This window comes from Bombina bombina, chromosome 7 (genome assembly GCF_027579735.1).
Source record: "Bombina bombina isolate aBomBom1 chromosome 7, aBomBom1.pri, whole genome shotgun sequence".
NCBI lineage: Eukaryota > Metazoa > Chordata > Amphibia > Anura > Bombinatoridae > Bombina > Bombina bombina.
This window is the reverse complement of record NC_069505.1, coordinates 120,304,121-120,321,022: the sequence shown is the minus strand read 5'-3', so window position 1 is coordinate 120,321,022 and position 16,902 is coordinate 120,304,121. Positions and strand designations below refer to the sequence as shown.

The 16,902-nt window shown below is 38.3% G+C and overlaps 1 protein-coding gene across 9 annotated transcripts in view; it reads left to right on the top strand.

Annotated features, from left to right (window-relative positions):
- Nucleotides 1–16,902, top strand: part of PPFIBP2 (PPFIA binding protein 2) — a 315,010-nt gene that overhangs the window by 123,665 nt on the left and 174,443 nt on the right. For all 9 annotated transcript variants that reach the window (XM_053720270.1, XM_053720273.1, XM_053720274.1 and 6 more), the window contains one exon: nucleotides 13,670–13,753. In XM_053720270.1, coding sequence (XP_053576245.1) covers nucleotides 13,670–13,753 — 84 coding nt within the window. The remainder of the gene's footprint in view (nucleotides 1–13,669; nucleotides 13,754–16,902) is intronic.

Sequence of the window (16,902 nt, the reverse complement as noted above, 5' to 3'; positions counted from 1 at the left end):
GGTATTTAAAAATGTTTCCTTTTGCTGAATGTAAATATTTCTGGGGTTGGATTTTGTAGTGATAAATAATTATAACAAACCACAATGTGGAAAAAAATTCTTATTTGTTGCATTACATATTTATTGACATCACACAACTATCATTCTTTCAGACAGATTTAAGATTGTTCTTTAGCATTTTTGCCAAAACAGATAAGTGTTGGTTGTCTAAACAAATACTCAGTCACAATTCTTCCATTAAGCTTGTGTTTACTAGTGGTATCTCACCAGCCCAGTTCGTTTACCTTAACAGAACATTCTTCTGATAAGGATGATCAAAGAAGATAGTTTCCTTATTTATAATGAAGACTGTAAATCAAGGCTATAAACATACAAAAAGAAATAAAATAAAGTCTTTAAAGGGGCATTACACTTAAACTGTGAATCCCAAAAACAGTTCATTAACCCCTTAATGACCGGACCATTTTTCAATTTTCTTACCCTTAATGACAATGGCTATTTTTACATTTCTGCGGTGTTTGTGTTTAGCTGTAATTTTCCTCTTACTCGTTTACTGTACCCACACATATTATATACCGTTTTTCTCGCCATTAAATGGACTTTCTAAAGATACCATTATTTTCATCATATCTTATAATTTACTATAAAAAAAATATAAAATATGAGGAAAAAATTGAAAAAAACACACTTTTTCTAACTTTGACCCCCAAAATCTGTTACACATCTACAATCACCAAAAAACACCTATGCTAAATAGTTTCTAAATTTTGTCCTGAGTTTAGAAATACCCAATGTTTACATGTTCTTTACTTTTTTTGCAAGTTATAGGGCCATAAATACAAGTAGCACTTTGCTATTTCCAAACAACTTTTTTTCAAAATTAGCGCTAGTTACATTGGAACCCTGATATCTGTCAGGAATACCTGAATATCCCTTGACATGTATATATTTTTTTTTAGAAGACAACCCAAAGTATTGATCTAGGCCCATTTTGGTATATTTCATGCCACCATTTCACCGCCAAATGTCATCAAATAAAAAAATAAGTTCACTTTTTCACAAATTTTGTCACAAACTTTAGGTTTCCCACTGAAATTATTTACAAACAGCTTGTGCAATTAAGGCACAAATGGTTGTAAATGCTTCTTTGGGATCCCCTTTGTTCAGAAATAGCAGACTTATATGGCTTTGGCATTGCTTTTTGGTAATTAGAAGGCCACTAAATGCTGCTGCGCACCACACGTAAATTATGCCCAGCAGTGAAGGGGTTAATTAGGTAGGTTGTAGGGAGCGTGCAGGGTTAATTTTAGCTTTAGGGTAGAGATCAGCCTCCCACCTGACACATCCCACCCCCTGATCCCTCCCAAACAGTTCTCTTCCCTCCCCCACCCCACAATTGTCCCCGCCATCTTAAGTACTGGCAGAAAGTCTGCCAGTACTAAATAAAAGGAGTTTTTCTTTTTTTTAATAAAAAAAATTAAAATGTTTTAGCTGTGATGGACTCCTGCCTTAGCCCCAACCCTCCATGATCCCCCCCCCCCAGCTCTCTAACCCTCTCCCCTACCTAATTGCCGCCATCTTGGGTACTGGCAGCTGTCTGCCAGTACCCAATTTGCCCCCAAAACAAGTGTTTTTTTTTGCAATTTATTGCCAGTTTACATTTTTCTGTAGTGTAGCAGCCCCCCACAATACCCCAACCCCCTCCCCCTCCCAGATCCTTATATATTTATTTATATTTTACTTTTGTCCCCCCTTCCTTTCTCATTGGTGGCAGTGGGCATGTAATCGGGCGCGCACGCGCACCCCCGCGCGCCCCCCGCGCGCGCGCACGCGCGCCCCCCGCACGCTCCCCGGCACCCGGCGTGCACATAGCACTTACAGGAACCGGATGCCGGGTAGCGATGGGCCGCCCACCCGCCTCCCTGATGTGCTCCCACCCACCAACGAACCGGCACCATCGCTACCGGTGCAGAGAGGGCCACAGAGTGGCTCTCTCTGCATCGGAGTCTTCTAAATGGTATTGCAGGATGCCTCCATATGGAGGCATCACTGCAATACCCTGAGAGCTGCTGGAAGCGATTGCGATCGCTTCCAGCACTCTCTTAGACAAGTGACGTACCAGGTACGTCCATTGTCACTAACTGCAAGTTTTTGCAGGACGTACCTGGTACGTCACTTGTCATTAAGGGGTTAAGGGGATATGAAAAATTTTTTTGTTCTTTCGTGATTCAGATAGAGCATACAATTTTAAGCAACTTTCTAATTTACTCCTATCATCAAATTTTCTTCATTCTCTTGGTATTTTTATTTGAAAAAGCAGGAATATAAGCTTTTTGGTTGCTGATTGGTGGCTAAATGTATCCACCAATCAGCAAGCGCTAACCAGGGTGCTGAACCCAAAAATGGGTCAGCTCCTAAGCTTTACAGTCCTGCTTTTTCAAATCAAAATACCAAGAGAACAAAGACAAATTGATAATAGGAGTAAATTTGAAGTTGCTTAAAAATGCATGCTCTATCTGAATCATGAAAGAAAACAATTGGGTTATTATTATTATTCTTTATTTATAAAGCGCCAACAGATTCCACAGCGCTGCCCTTGGGTACAAGGATAAAAGTACAACGTGGAAACAATACAATAAAAGACAACATTTTACAGACAGATACAGGGGGAATTGAGGGACCTATTCTCGTGGGAACTTACAATCTAGATGGGTTTCATATCCCTTTAATTAATACTTTGTGATGTGTATGTACAGTATGTATTTTGCTTTTCCTGTATTTTTTTTCTACTTCTCTTAGTGTACATTCTAAAGTTTTGTAGGAAACAGAGATTGCTTGAAGCTCATTTATATTTTATTTTATTTTGCCGAAAAAAAGAGAAAGAGAAACATAATCAACCAGCTTTTTCAAGAATATGACCCTGGACTGCAAAAATGACAAACATTTGCAAATAATGTTACATGTTTAAAAAGCAGTTAAACTGTAACTTGTATACAGATTGTATGCAATACAGTACTCAATTCCTGAGATATTCTTTGCATATATAAAAGGACTTTACTGTTCTTATTTGCATCTTAAAGGGATATGGAACCCAAATATTTATTCTGTGATTTGGACAGAGCATACAATTATTAAAATAAATAAATAAAAAACTGTTATGTCTACCCCTAGATACAGTCCGGTGTAATCAATCTCCTGCAATCGCATGTACTGCTGTATGTTAATATGTTTCACTTCCTTCTCCGTGGGAATTCTTTATGTAAATTACCTTTAAAGGGATATTAAAGCCAAAAATGTTCTTTGGTGATTCAGACAGCGTATGCCATTTAAAAAAGTTTCCAATTTACTTCTATAATCAAATTTGCTTTGTTCCCATGGTATTCTTTGTTGAAGAGGTAGGTAGGTATCTGAAGCACTACATGACAGGAAATAGTGCTGCCATCTAGTGCGCTTGCAAATAGATAACATTCTTGCAAAACTGCTGCCATATAGTGCTCCAGACATGTGCATACTTGTGAGTTATTCCTGCCTTTCTGCAAAAGATACCAAGAGAACAAAGAAAATGTGATAACAGAAGTATAGAAGAAAGTTGTTTCAAATTGTATACTCTACCTGAATCATGAAAGATTTTTGGATGGGGTTCATATCCATTTAAAGGACCATTAAATACAGTAGCATTTCATAATTAACAAGTGCATAATGCAGAGACAATGCAATAGCAATTTTAAATGAGCGGTAAATGTCTATTTGACAAATTTTATTCCATTTGCCAGCCCCCTGTATCATGTGTCACAGCCATCAGCCAATCACATACATATATACACTGTGAACTGTTGCACATGCCCAGTAGCAGCTGCTGCCTCAAAGTGTGCATATAAAATATTGTGCACAATTTTGATAATGGAAGCGTATTGGAAAGTTATATTTTGTTATTTTTTTAACTACATACTCTGTAAGAATAAGGAAAGTTTTACTTTAGTGTCCCTTTAAAATCAGCACCAATATTTTTCATATAAAGTCTTTTATAATCATATAAGATTTTGAATTTCCACATGGCAGGCTCTGTAAGGCTAACCTTGCCACATACTACCTCTATATCATTTGCAGTTTACCTTACCAATTTTGCTAAAACCAAACAATGGAGATTTTGTTAGCAAAATGACAGTGGCAAGTCCTGTCTCCTACAGACTCAAGTCCGAATTGGTTCCTCTAAATAAGGAAATTGGCAGCTGAAGTTGAAAAACAATTGCACCAATATAATACCTAACTATTTGTCACGTTTATTAGGAGTTGGAATCTAGAATCTAGTACAAAATAAGATCCTATAAAATAGAAAAAAAATAGCTTCAAAAGTTCTGCATCAATTGCTGATTTCACACTAGGGGGTCGATCCGATATATATCGTCGCCCGCAAAAGCCGGTGACGCCAATATTTGCGCGGGTTTGGTATCACATATACGGCGTAACCTAGAAGTTACGCCCGTATATTTCTGCCGTCGCCCGCAGTTTTTTGGGCCATAGGCAGGTATACCAAACCCGCGCAGTTTGGTATCCAATATGCAGCGTAAGGACTTACATGGCGAAAATGGAGAAAACGTACTCCATTTTCACCTCGCCACAAAAAGCAGCCGTAAGAAGCCTTACACTGACTATTGGAGCCCCGTAACTCCCTAAACTAACTAGAAAATAAACCTAACACCTAACGCATGCGCAATGTCTATCTCCCTGTCAACCGCGATCTGCTAAAATAAACCTAACACCTAACGCATGCGCAATGTCTATCTCCCTGTCAACCGCGACCCCCCCCCCCCCCGAAATCCCTAATAAAGTTATTACCCCCTAAACCGTCGCTCCCGGACCCCGCCGCCATCTACATAAACTAACCCCCTACTGTGAGCCTCTAAAACCGCCGCCATCTACCTTATCTATCCCCTAATCTGACCCCTTACACCGCCGCCACCTATATAAAAATTATTAACCCCTAATCTAATCCCCCTATACCGCCGCCAGCTATATTAATATTATTAACCCCTAATGTAAGCCCCTTACACCGCCGCCATCTCTATTAAAATGATTATACCCCTAATTTAATCTACCTACCCCGCCGCCAGCTATATTATCTATATTAACCCTAAGTATATTATAGTTAATATAGGTATTACATTATATATATTAACTATATTAACCCTAATTATATTAGGGTTAATATAGTTAATATAGTTACTATAGTATTTATATTAACTATATTAACTCTATCTAACCCTAACACCCCTAACTAAATTTATATTAAATTAATCTAATTCATTTATAAACTAAAATATTCCTATTTAAATCTAAATACTTACCTATAAAATAAACCCTAAGATAGCTACAATATAATTAATAATTACATTGTAGCTATGTTAGGGTTAATATTTATTTTACAGGTAAATTGTTAATTATTTTAACTAGGTATAATAGATATTAAATAGTTATTAACTATTTAATATCTACCTAGTTAAAATAATTACCCAATTACCTGTAAAATAAATCCTAAACTAAGTTACAAATACACCTACACTATCAATAAATTAAATAAACTACAAATATCTATCTAAAAATACAATTAAATTAACTAAACTAAATTACAAAAAAAAACAAACACTAAATTACAAAAAATAAAAAAAAGATTACAAGATATTTAAGCTAATCACACCTATTCTAAGCCCCCTAATAAAATAATAAACCCCCAAAATAAAAAAAAATTCCCTGCCCTATTCTAAATTCAACAAATTTCAAAGCTCTTTACCTTACCAGCCCTTAAAAGGGCCTTTTGTGGGGCATGCCCCAAAGAATTCAGCTCTTTTGCATACAACAAATACAATACCCCCCCCCCATTACAACCCACCACCCACATACCCCTATTCTAAAACCACCCAAACCCCCCTTAAAAAAGCCTAACACTACCCCCCTGAAGATCTCCCTACCTTGTCTTCACCACACCGGGCCGAACTCCTGATCCGATCCGGGCGATGTCTTCCTCCAAGCGGCAAAGAAGAATTCTTCCTCCGGCGATGTCATCCTCCAAGCGGCAAAGAAGAATTCTTCCTCCGGCGACGTCTTCCTCCAAGCGGCAGCAAAGTCTTCATTCTTCCGGCGGCATCTTCAATCTTCTTTCTTCGCTCCGCCGCCGCGGAGCATCCATCCCGGCCGACTGCTGAACTTGGAATGAGGTACCTTTAAATGACGTCATCCAAGATGGCGTCCGCCGAATTCCGATTGGCTGATAGGATTCTATCAGCCAATCGGAATTAAGTTAGAAAAATCTGATTGGCTGATTGAATCAGCCAATCAGATTCAAGTTCAATCCGATTGGCTGATCCGAACAGCCAATCAGATTGAACTTGAATCTGATTGGCTGATTCAATCAGCCAATCAGATTTTTCTAACTTAATTCCGATTGGCTGATAGAATCCTATCAGCCAATCGGAATTCGGCGGACGCCATCTTGGATGACGTCATTTAAAGGTACCTCATTCCAAGTTCAGCAGTCGGCCGGGATGGATGCTCCGCGGCGGCGGAGCGAAGAAAGAAGATTGAAGATGCGCCGGAAGAATGAAGACTTTGCTGCCGCTTGGAGGAAGACGTCGCCGGAGGAAAGAATTCTTCTTTGCCGCTTGGAGGAAGACATCGCCGGAGGAAGAATTCTTCTTTGCCGCTTGGAGGAAGACATCGCCCGGATCGGATCAGGAGTTCGGCCCGGTGTGGTGAAGACAAGGTAGGGAGATCTTCAGGGGGGTAGTGTTAGGCTTTTTTAAGGGGGGTTTGGGTGGTTTTAGAATAGGGGTATGTGGGTGGTGGGTTGTAATGGGGGGGGGGGGGTATTGTATTTGTTGTATGCAAAAGAGCTGAATTCTTTGGGGCATGCCCCACAAAAGGCCCTTTTAAGGGCTGGTAAGGTAAAGAGCTTTGAAATTTGTTGAATTTAGAATAGGGCAGGGAATTTTTTTTATTTTGGGGGTTTATTATTTTATTAGGGGGCTTAGAATAGGTGTAATTAGCTTAAATATCTTGTAATCTTTTTTTATTTTTTGTAATTTAGTGTTTGGTTTTTTTTGTAATTTAGTTTAGTTAATTTAATTGTATTTTTAGATAGATATTTGTAGTTTATTTAATTTATTGATAGTGTAGGTGTATTTGTAACTTAGTTTAGGATTTATTTTACAGGTAATTGGGTAATTATTTTAACTAGGTAGATATTAAATAGTTAATAACTATTTAATATCTATTATACCTAGTTAAAATAATTAACAATTTACCTGTAAAATAAATATTAACCCTAACATAGCTACAATGTAATTATTAATTATATTGTAGCTATCTTAGGGTTTATTTTATAGGTAAGTATTTAGATTTAAATAGGAATATTTTTAGTTTATAAATGAATTAGATTAATTTAATATAAATTTAGTTAGGGGTGTTAGGGTTAGATAGAGTTAATATAGTTAATATAAATACTATAGTAACTATATTAACTATATTAACCCTAATATAATTAGGGTTAATATAGTTAATATATATAATGTAATACCTATATTAACTATAATATACTTAGGGTTAATATAGATAATATAGCTGGCGGCGGGGTAGGTAGATTAAATAAGGGATTAATCATTTTAATAGAGATGGCGGCGGTGTAAGGGGCTTACATTAGGGGTTAATAATATTAATATAGATGGCGGCGGTGTTAGGGGCTCACTTTAGGGGGTTATAGATATAATATAGCTGGCGGCGGGGTACGGGAGCGGCGGTTTAGGGGTTAATAACTTTATTAGGTTGCGGCGGGGTACGGGAGCGGCGGTTTAGGGGTTAATAGCTTTTTTATTGTTAGGATAGTGAGGGGGGATAGCGGATAGAGGGTTAGACAGTGCGGGCTATGTTAGGGAGGCGTGTTAGACTTGTCGGGCTATGTTAGGGAGGCGTGTTAGACAGTGCGGGTGTTTTAAACTTTAGTCAGGTTTTATAGGCGCCGGCAGTTTCTAACAAGTCACTGGCGACGCCAGAAATTTGTACTTACGCAGATTTCTGGACATCGCTGGTTTATCCGACTTACGGCACGTTAGCATCTGACGGCGACTTATATGGGATAGCTCGAGTTGCGAGCTGAAACTGCGGGCGACGCCGGTTCCCTCGCTTGCGCCGCAAACTGCGATCTATATCGGATCGCGCCCTAGGTTTTCCCTACTTAGAAAGTATTATCAGTTTATGAGTCCCTTATGAAGTCAAGAGATAGGTTATGTTAACTATCACTCCCTTCAGTCATCAGCCAATCAAAAATGCATATACGTATAATCTGTAAATTCTTGCACATGCTCAGTAGGAGCTGGTGACTCTAAAAGTGTAAATATAAAAAGACTGTGCACATTTTGTTAATGGAAGTAAATTAGAAAGTTGTTTAAAATTACATGCTGTATCTGAATCATGAAAGTTTAATTTGACCCTGAGTGTCCCTTTAACTAACCATAGATGATATGTCAATGATTAGCATCCCCTTAATATAAATAAAATATAGAATGAACCATTGATCATAAAATAAGCAACATTTTTACAACACATTTACCAGTGAAAGTGACACTGCACATAAATGACTCATAGCTGCTTTCTAAAGACAAGTACAAATTAAACTTACATGATTGAGATAAAATATGCAATTTTAAAATATTTGCAATTAACCTGCATTATAAAAATGTGCACAATATATTTATATATGCACTTTCTGAGGCAACAGCTCCTACTGAGCTGGTGTAAGAATTCACAGTATCTATGGGCATTTATAAACTTCAGGCTGATCCAAATACATAAGATGGTGGCCACAAGCCGCTTTTGGCAATTTTCAGAGCCTGATTTATTGTTTTGAAAGTGGAGCACTATAAGATCTGTGCAAATCCATATCTTAGTTATGTGATACAAGGGGAAGGAAAATTTAACTAATTTTAAATTTGTCAAGAAAAAAAAATCTTTGTTAAAGGGACCAGGGCCGTCTTTAATATTGATTGGACCCTGGGCAAACATTTTCTTGGGCCCCACATGCAATTTCGCTCTCCACCCCAACATCCCAAAAAACAACTAAACCAATTTATTTTATAATTTTTTTTTAAATTATTAGCCCAACAGTGGATTAAAAAAATGAAATAAATTGCAATATGTGAAACTGGACCTAAGCAGTGCTAATAAGTAAATAAATATATACATTCCTCCACTGTGGATTATTTTAATATGCTTTTAAATGCATTTCTGTTGTGAGGTTAGCTGGTTAAAGATATTTAGGGCAGCCAACAGGAGCAAAGCAAGGTAAAGACTGAGGAGGAAGAATGGAGGTAGAGACAAATATAAGTTTACTGACTGGAACAGCAGAACTACTATGGGAAGCTGTAAAATCTGAGACAGAGAGAAAAAAAAGCTATAAAAATAAACCACCTTACCTTAATGTGTGAAGTATCAACATGACACTATACATCAGCCACAGCAGCACATGTCACTTCTTTGCTAGGAACAAGTTCCCTCTCACCCTGCAGTAGACAATGCTGCAGGGGGAGGGGCGTGTGTGCACTTACTTATTCTTCCCACTGACACCTTTCTACAAAGCACTGTTCCCTTAACAAACTTCAGTTAGTTTATCTTAGGGCCACAGCAGAAAGAGCAGGGTTAAGGGGACCAGCAGACTAAATGCTGTCTGCCCAAGGCTGCATGGATACAGTGTGAGATGAGTCACACAGCCTCAAGACTGAAGAGAGCAGTGTGTGCAGCTGCACAGATGCTCAAATCCTCACGTGCCTGCCACTCCAGCTTTCTGCTGCATGCGCCTACAGTCAGCCCTACCCAGAAACAATCCCCACCACCAAAACAGTTACCTGGTAACAGTGGTAACCCCAGCAGGACCTTTTCTGATGCAGTTGGATTAGCTGGATGCCGAGTTAGGGCTTAGCATTAAGTGCTGCACAGTGCACATCTAAAACAGCACATGGCACTAGCTTGGCATGTCACATGACACCGGCACGGTCTGGCACAGTTTCTCACAAATAAAGCAGAGAACTTTTAACTGTGACAGTATTAGGACTGACTGTGTGTGTCCCCCATATTACATGACATCAGCAGTCTGGCATGAACCAAAAAAATAAATACATTTTTAAGGACTCTTGGGCCCCTCAACAAAGACTGGGCCCTGGGCAGCTGCCCCTTTTGCCCTGTGTTAAAGACGACCCTGAATTATGCTATTCTACTATATTTAAAGTCAAGTCAAAATTAAACCTTCATGATTCAGATAGAGCAGCAATTTTAAACAATGTTCCAATTTACATCCATTAACACAATGTACACAGTCTTTTTATATTTACACTTTTTGAGTCACCAGCTCCTACTGAGCATGTGTAAGAATTCACAGAATATACGTATATGCATTTGTGATTGGCTGATGGCTGTCACATGATACATGAGAAGTGGAAATAGACAGAACTGAAATCTGTTAGAAAAAAATCTTCTACTCATTTGAAGTTCAGACCAAGTTCTATTGCATTGTCTTTTTATCGTGCATGTGTTCATTATGCAAATCTACTGTATTTACTAGTCCTTTAATGGCCCTTTAAACTTTTGAGACTTGAGAAAAACAAAAATATTCCTGGAACTTGGTTGGGAATTATAGCCAGAAATTGTAGGTAAGTGTGGTTTTGTGCTTCAGTAAAATGCTGACAAATGCCACTGCTCTATATGAGATAGCTTTTACCCTGTAAAACTCTACAAGTGCTCCTTGCTTAACTATGTAGACATCATTTCTAGAATGCAAAGCAGTCATTGGTATTATTTTAAAATGCTGGGCATGGAAAACAGTGTAACATATACTTTAGTATTGAAGGACAGCAGCACTCTTGAAAAAAATTGTTCTTAATCATATCTTTTATTGTGTCCCTAAAAATAGAAGTCTTCCCATAATATTCTGCCTTTTGTTTGTGTTGGAGTTTTTCCAAATCTCTGGCTGTCTGCAGAAGCCAAAACTCATTTTCCACTTAGTCCCAAGAACACCAGCCACTGTGCTGACTGCAGTAAACGATAGTAAACATTAGTTGTTACCTTTGAAAATCTGCTAAAAAAAGACTCTAATGCAGGAGTGCCCCTGTTCTGTCGAGAACTCCAATTCGTCAAAAACTCCAATCTGATGTCACTTCCGGTGACTCTTTTATTTTAATATCTGTTTTGCCTCTGTCTGGGGGGCCACCGCAGACCCTTTAGCATACAGCCCAAGTAGACCGTGGGGAATGAGGTTTACAAGGGGGGCTTCGCACCCCTTGAACCCCCCAGGAGGAGGCAAAATAGATATTGAAGCTAGGCGATTACAGGGCCTATCTGATTGGTTGTGAATCCTGTCACTCATAGAACTGCTGGTGCAATGATAAATGCAAAGAGCGTATGCTGTCGGCATTTATCGATGTGCAAAGGACATGATCCGCTATATCGGATCATGTCCGCTCGCACAATCATAAATATGCCCCTTAGGGCGGCGGATCCCAAGGCTTACGCTAAAGGACCTTCAACTTTAGTTCAGACCCTGGGATCCGCTAAAGATCGGGATTAGCACAGCTTTCCAGCGCGCTAGAGGTAAGTATTTTTAAACCCCTATGCTAATTTAAAGAAAACACATAAATACTGATTAATTTCGTCAGTATTTATACATTTTCTTTAAATTTTGTGGTGCAATGATTTGGATATTAATTTTGTGAAAACAAAACAAATATCCGTGTTTTGTTAACAAATTTGCATTCGTAAAGAAAACAAATGCACATGTCTAGGCAATACATGAGCAATATTCTTCAGGGGATTTTCAACCCTGTAATAGCGCTGGTCTTGCAAAAGTGCTGAGATGCACTATAAATACATGACACTCCAGGAAGCATTTGGAAATAGTGTGGTCTCGCCAATGACGGTTAGAGATGAGCAATTTGCCTTCTTAGAATGGAAACGACAGCAGATGATGTTAAGGGGTTAAATCCTGTAACATTAACCACATTGGACAGGGATGTTACTAGACTTCACTGGGCCCAAGATCAGAGATTGTGGTGATATCTCCCATTTTCAGTGGTGCCCCTGGGTGTTTACAATAAAAAGAAGCTGAGCTGACAGCCACAGGAACAAGAGGACCTGCTTGTCTGTGAGCCAGTCCCCTTGGTTAGTCCATGCCAGAGAATATGCACTTCTGCAGCTTTCCTGTACAAATATGGTTGCTGATTTTTCAGTACAACAATACTGTGGCAGTCACCTTGGAAACCATGCCGCCATATTTGTAAAGGCAAATCCATGTACTTTCCATACATTGAGAGGCCAGTTTTGCAGGGGTGGATGGCACACAAATGAATCCAGATGGTGCCAATGACCCCTTGAACAACACTACTGATTGCAGGGTCAGATAGGCCCCTTAGATTGAGACCTCTGATTCCTCTGCAGTTATGCCCCTGCCATTGGATAATTCAGTAACAACCCAGGTAATTAAACACATACAGAACCACAGCATAAACAAGAAATATGTATTAATGTGTACACCACCATACCTCCCAACATTTCAAAATTCAAAAGAGGGACACAAATTTATGGGACTGTCCCGCAAAAATCGGGACAGTTGAGGGGTATGCACCACCCTCCCATTTGTATGATACTAGTACATGACCTGTCCCTGCAGGGATGATCTTGATGGTATAGATGTCTAGTCTTATACATCTGTTATCAAAAAATGTTATCACATCTTCCAAGCCTAAATGTGCCAATGGTTTGTTTGGGAACCACTCAGTAACATAGTGAGAGACACTGTTCAGTGAACATTCATGCATTATTTTATATTTTTTTGCTTTCTATGTACTGACCATGTTCATTAGCCAATAGTTTATCTGAATGTATACACTGTAAACATAAATATATCTATCCTGCTATAATCTGAATAGCAAAGGGAAATCAGAGTCCTGTTTTTTTTAGTGGATTCTGGAACTTGTAGTTTTTCAGACTACAAAAGGAAGCAGTAGCCTCATGCCTACTAATCACATTACAAATCAGGACTAATGTTATGGGTGTGACATTAAAGGGGGAGGGGCAAGGGGTGTGGTCCTGGTTGCTTTCAAGAAGTGACTGATGTGATGTATTATACATTTACTGTCTAGAAAAGTTTTCAGTATTCCAAAATCCTCTTCAGGAACCTGATACAACTCTCTGGTCATCAGGTTTTAAAAATGCTGCAAATAGTCTAAATCAACTACTTAATTTGCAGCACTTTGATTACCCAGGTTACAGATGTTGCTATTTGACCTCTAGGAAGTGTGGGAGAAGTTCACATTTTACACAAAAAAACAAGAGGTGTTTAATGCCTCTTTGACAGAAAAAAGTAAGACAGAGAAATGCAAAAGCCTCTCTATCTATCTATCTATCTATCTATCTATCTATCTATCTATCTATCTATCTATCATCTATCTAAAAAACAGGCCAAAAAAGTTATATATATTGAATTGATACAGAGAAGATGTGTACTGTGTGTGTTGTATACAGAGATAAATGAGTGGAATAGGCAGATAAAAAGAGCTGGGGGCCTGTATTGTGGACTCTGGGTCTTAGACTGCAACCTAAGGAAATAACTGACAATTTATTTTTTTATTTCCAGGTAAATCATACAGCAGTGAACAATGAAACCTATCAAGAACGACTGACACGTTTGGAAGGTGACAAGGAGTCTCTGATTTTACAGGTAGATATAGAAACCATTGTATTTTACTAGTAATTATGTTCCTAAACTAAATAATGCATGGGATATATAGTCTTAAAGGGACAGTATACTATAAAATTGTTTTTCTCTTAATGTGTTTCCAATAATTGTTTTAACAGCTGCAGAGTATAAAAAGATTTGCTTTTTAAGGCTAATTAGTGTATATGAATGAGCTGATTTTGTGTTTTGAAGCCACAACCTAATAACATGGGTTGAGCTTGTAGGTACAATCAGATCTTGTTACTTTATCACATTGTGTACATATACCTGCTTCTTTATTATATATCTGTCCATAAACCAATCACCAATACTTAGAGAGAACAATGGGAAATTAACATTTTATTACTTTATCTCTTCTATAATCCACTGGGAGTGTAATTTCTTCTACTGGCTGTGTTAACACAGCTTGGACTTAAGGCCAAACACTTTCAGGATGGGTGGGGATACCACAGGCTAAATAAACTATTTCAAATGCCAATATAAGGGTAATGGAAATACTTGTAAACAATTTAATACACTCCAGCAGGTAAAGTGGATAATTGGGAACAAATAAAAGGGGATAAAATGTTTGAGTAAACTGTCCCTTCAAAGGGATACTGAACCCAATTTATATATTATTCTCTGACTAATTCCTCTCCCCCCCCCCCCTCTATTTAGGTAAGATTTCTCAGGCTATTTGTTAAAGGGATAGTCTATTCAAAATTTAATTTTTCATGATTTAGATAGAGCATACAGTTTTATTTAACTTTCTAATTTACTCCTATTATCAAATTTTCTTCGTTTTATTAGTATCTTTATTTGAAAAAGCAGTAATGTGAGCTTATGAGCTGGCCCATTTTTGGTTAGTGTAACTGTTAGTGTGCCACTCGTAATCTGGCCCCTAGTCTTTAGGGGGCAATTTATCAAGCTGAGGCGGACAGGGGCACACATACGAACCCCTGTCTGCCACAGCTCGCCTCTGGTGGGCTGAATTCCCCTGGCGGAATTCAGCATTATACACGAGCGCTATTTTGTACTCGCGTGCAATTCCGCCCCGTGCACAGTCAGCCATGCGCGGGCAGGAGCAGTCAATCTCCCTAGTCGGACTTTACCTTTAGAGGGGGTGAAAGGTTAGGAAAGCAGTGGTCTGGTGACCGCTGCTTGTTAAATATGGCGTGCAGGTTCTCTTGTGAGAACCTGCAGTCGTATGGGGTCGAAAGGCTTGCAAAGCCGTTAATAAATAGACCCCACAGTCTGCAAGGCTTGCCAGGGTCATAAAGTTATTATATAGGGAATTCTTTTGCAGTTGTTATCAGTTAAAGGTAATTATGTACATATATATAGCATGGTTAGCCTTGATAAGTCAGCAGGGTGCTTTTTTCAGACTGAGAATTAGAAAAACCACAATTTTCAGAACTAAATTACATGAAAGGGGGACAAAATAAATAATGAAAGGATATTGCAAAGGCGTTTTACTAAACATTTTAACATCTGATTTTGCTAATTTCAAATGCAGCAAATCTTTGGAAACAGAGAAATAAATAATACAGAAAAAAACACACACAACACATATAAACTTCCTATATATTATACTACATTAGAAAAAAACATGAGAAAAGGGAAGTAATATTAATCATACCACATTTCTGGATCTAACTTAATACACAGCTATTCTGGCTCATTTCATTGTGTCATACCTTGGTATAGAACCACTTACCTGGCACATGAATTATGGTATCTATTCCTTGTGATATTTCACTGTGGCTCTGTGACACTTTTTTCACAGTAATATATTTTAATTGGCATTTTCCCTGTTACACACTTTTTTTCAGTGTTTGTCACTAGCTGGAAAGTTTATGAGTAACCCTACCTGAGTACAGGTGAATCAGTCAGAGTAAGTGACCAGCCCAAGCAGGGAATTAGATCGGGCCTATTATGGGTTAGAGCAGGGGTTTTTAATTCCAGTCCTAACAGGCTAGTTTTTTAGGATTAGCTTGGGTGAGAACAGGTCATCGTGGTTACTAATCAGCTGATGTCACCTGTGCTCTAGTTCTGATACCCTGAAAATCTTGCCGTATGGGAGGACTGGAGTTTAAAAACCTTGCGTTAGAGCAGTGATGGCTAACCTGGCACCCCAGAAGTTTTGGAACTACATTTCCCATGATGTCTGCAGCCTAGTTGAGCATCATGGGAAATGTAGTTCTGAAATATCTGGGGTGCCAATGTCAGTCACCCTTACCAAAGCTTCAATTACCCCAGGTTGAGAAACAAGGAGTTAGTGTAGCAGTTTAATAAAAATCAGTGATTCTCAGGGTGTGGCAACATTTACTTAAATATTTATTAAAGTTTTTTTTAATTTATACATAACAATTATTGGCAGTTAAATGGATAGGAAAGTAAAAATTAAACTTATATGATTCAGATAGAGCTTTTAATTTTAAAACACTTTTAAATTCAATTCTATTTTCAAATGTACTTATTCTCTTGATATCCCTTGTGGAAAAAGAATATGCACATATCCTACACTAGTGGGAGCCAACTGCTGATTGGTGCCTGTACACATTTATCTCTTGTGATTGGCTAACTAGATGTGTTCAGCTAGCTGCTGCTAGTAGTGCAATGCTGTTCCTTCAGCAAAGGATAACAAGAGAATAAAGCTAATTTGTTAATAAAAGTAATTTGGAAAGTTGTTTAAAATTGTATGTTCTATCCAATAAATGAAAAAATATTTGGGGGTTTCCTGTCCCTTTAAGCAACGCATTGTATGTATAGACGTTTTTAAAGCAATTTAACGCTGACATAACAATTTACAAGATTTTGCAGTTCAAGAACTGTTCAGATACATCCCCTTTAAAAGTCTGATAGAATTCATTTTCCACGCTTGCTTTGTTTTGGTGAATTAAAGGGACATGAAATCCAAAATATTTCTTTCCTGGTTGAAATAGAGCAAACATTTTAAACAACATTCCAATTGTCTTCTGTTAACAAATTTGCTTTATTCTCATGGTATCCTGTGTTGAAGGAGCAGCAATGCACTACTAGGAGTTACTCATTGGATGAGCCAATGACAAGAGGCATATACATGCAGCCACTAATCAGCAGCTATCTCTGAGTAGTGCACTGCTGCCCCCCGAGCGTACCTAGGTATGCTT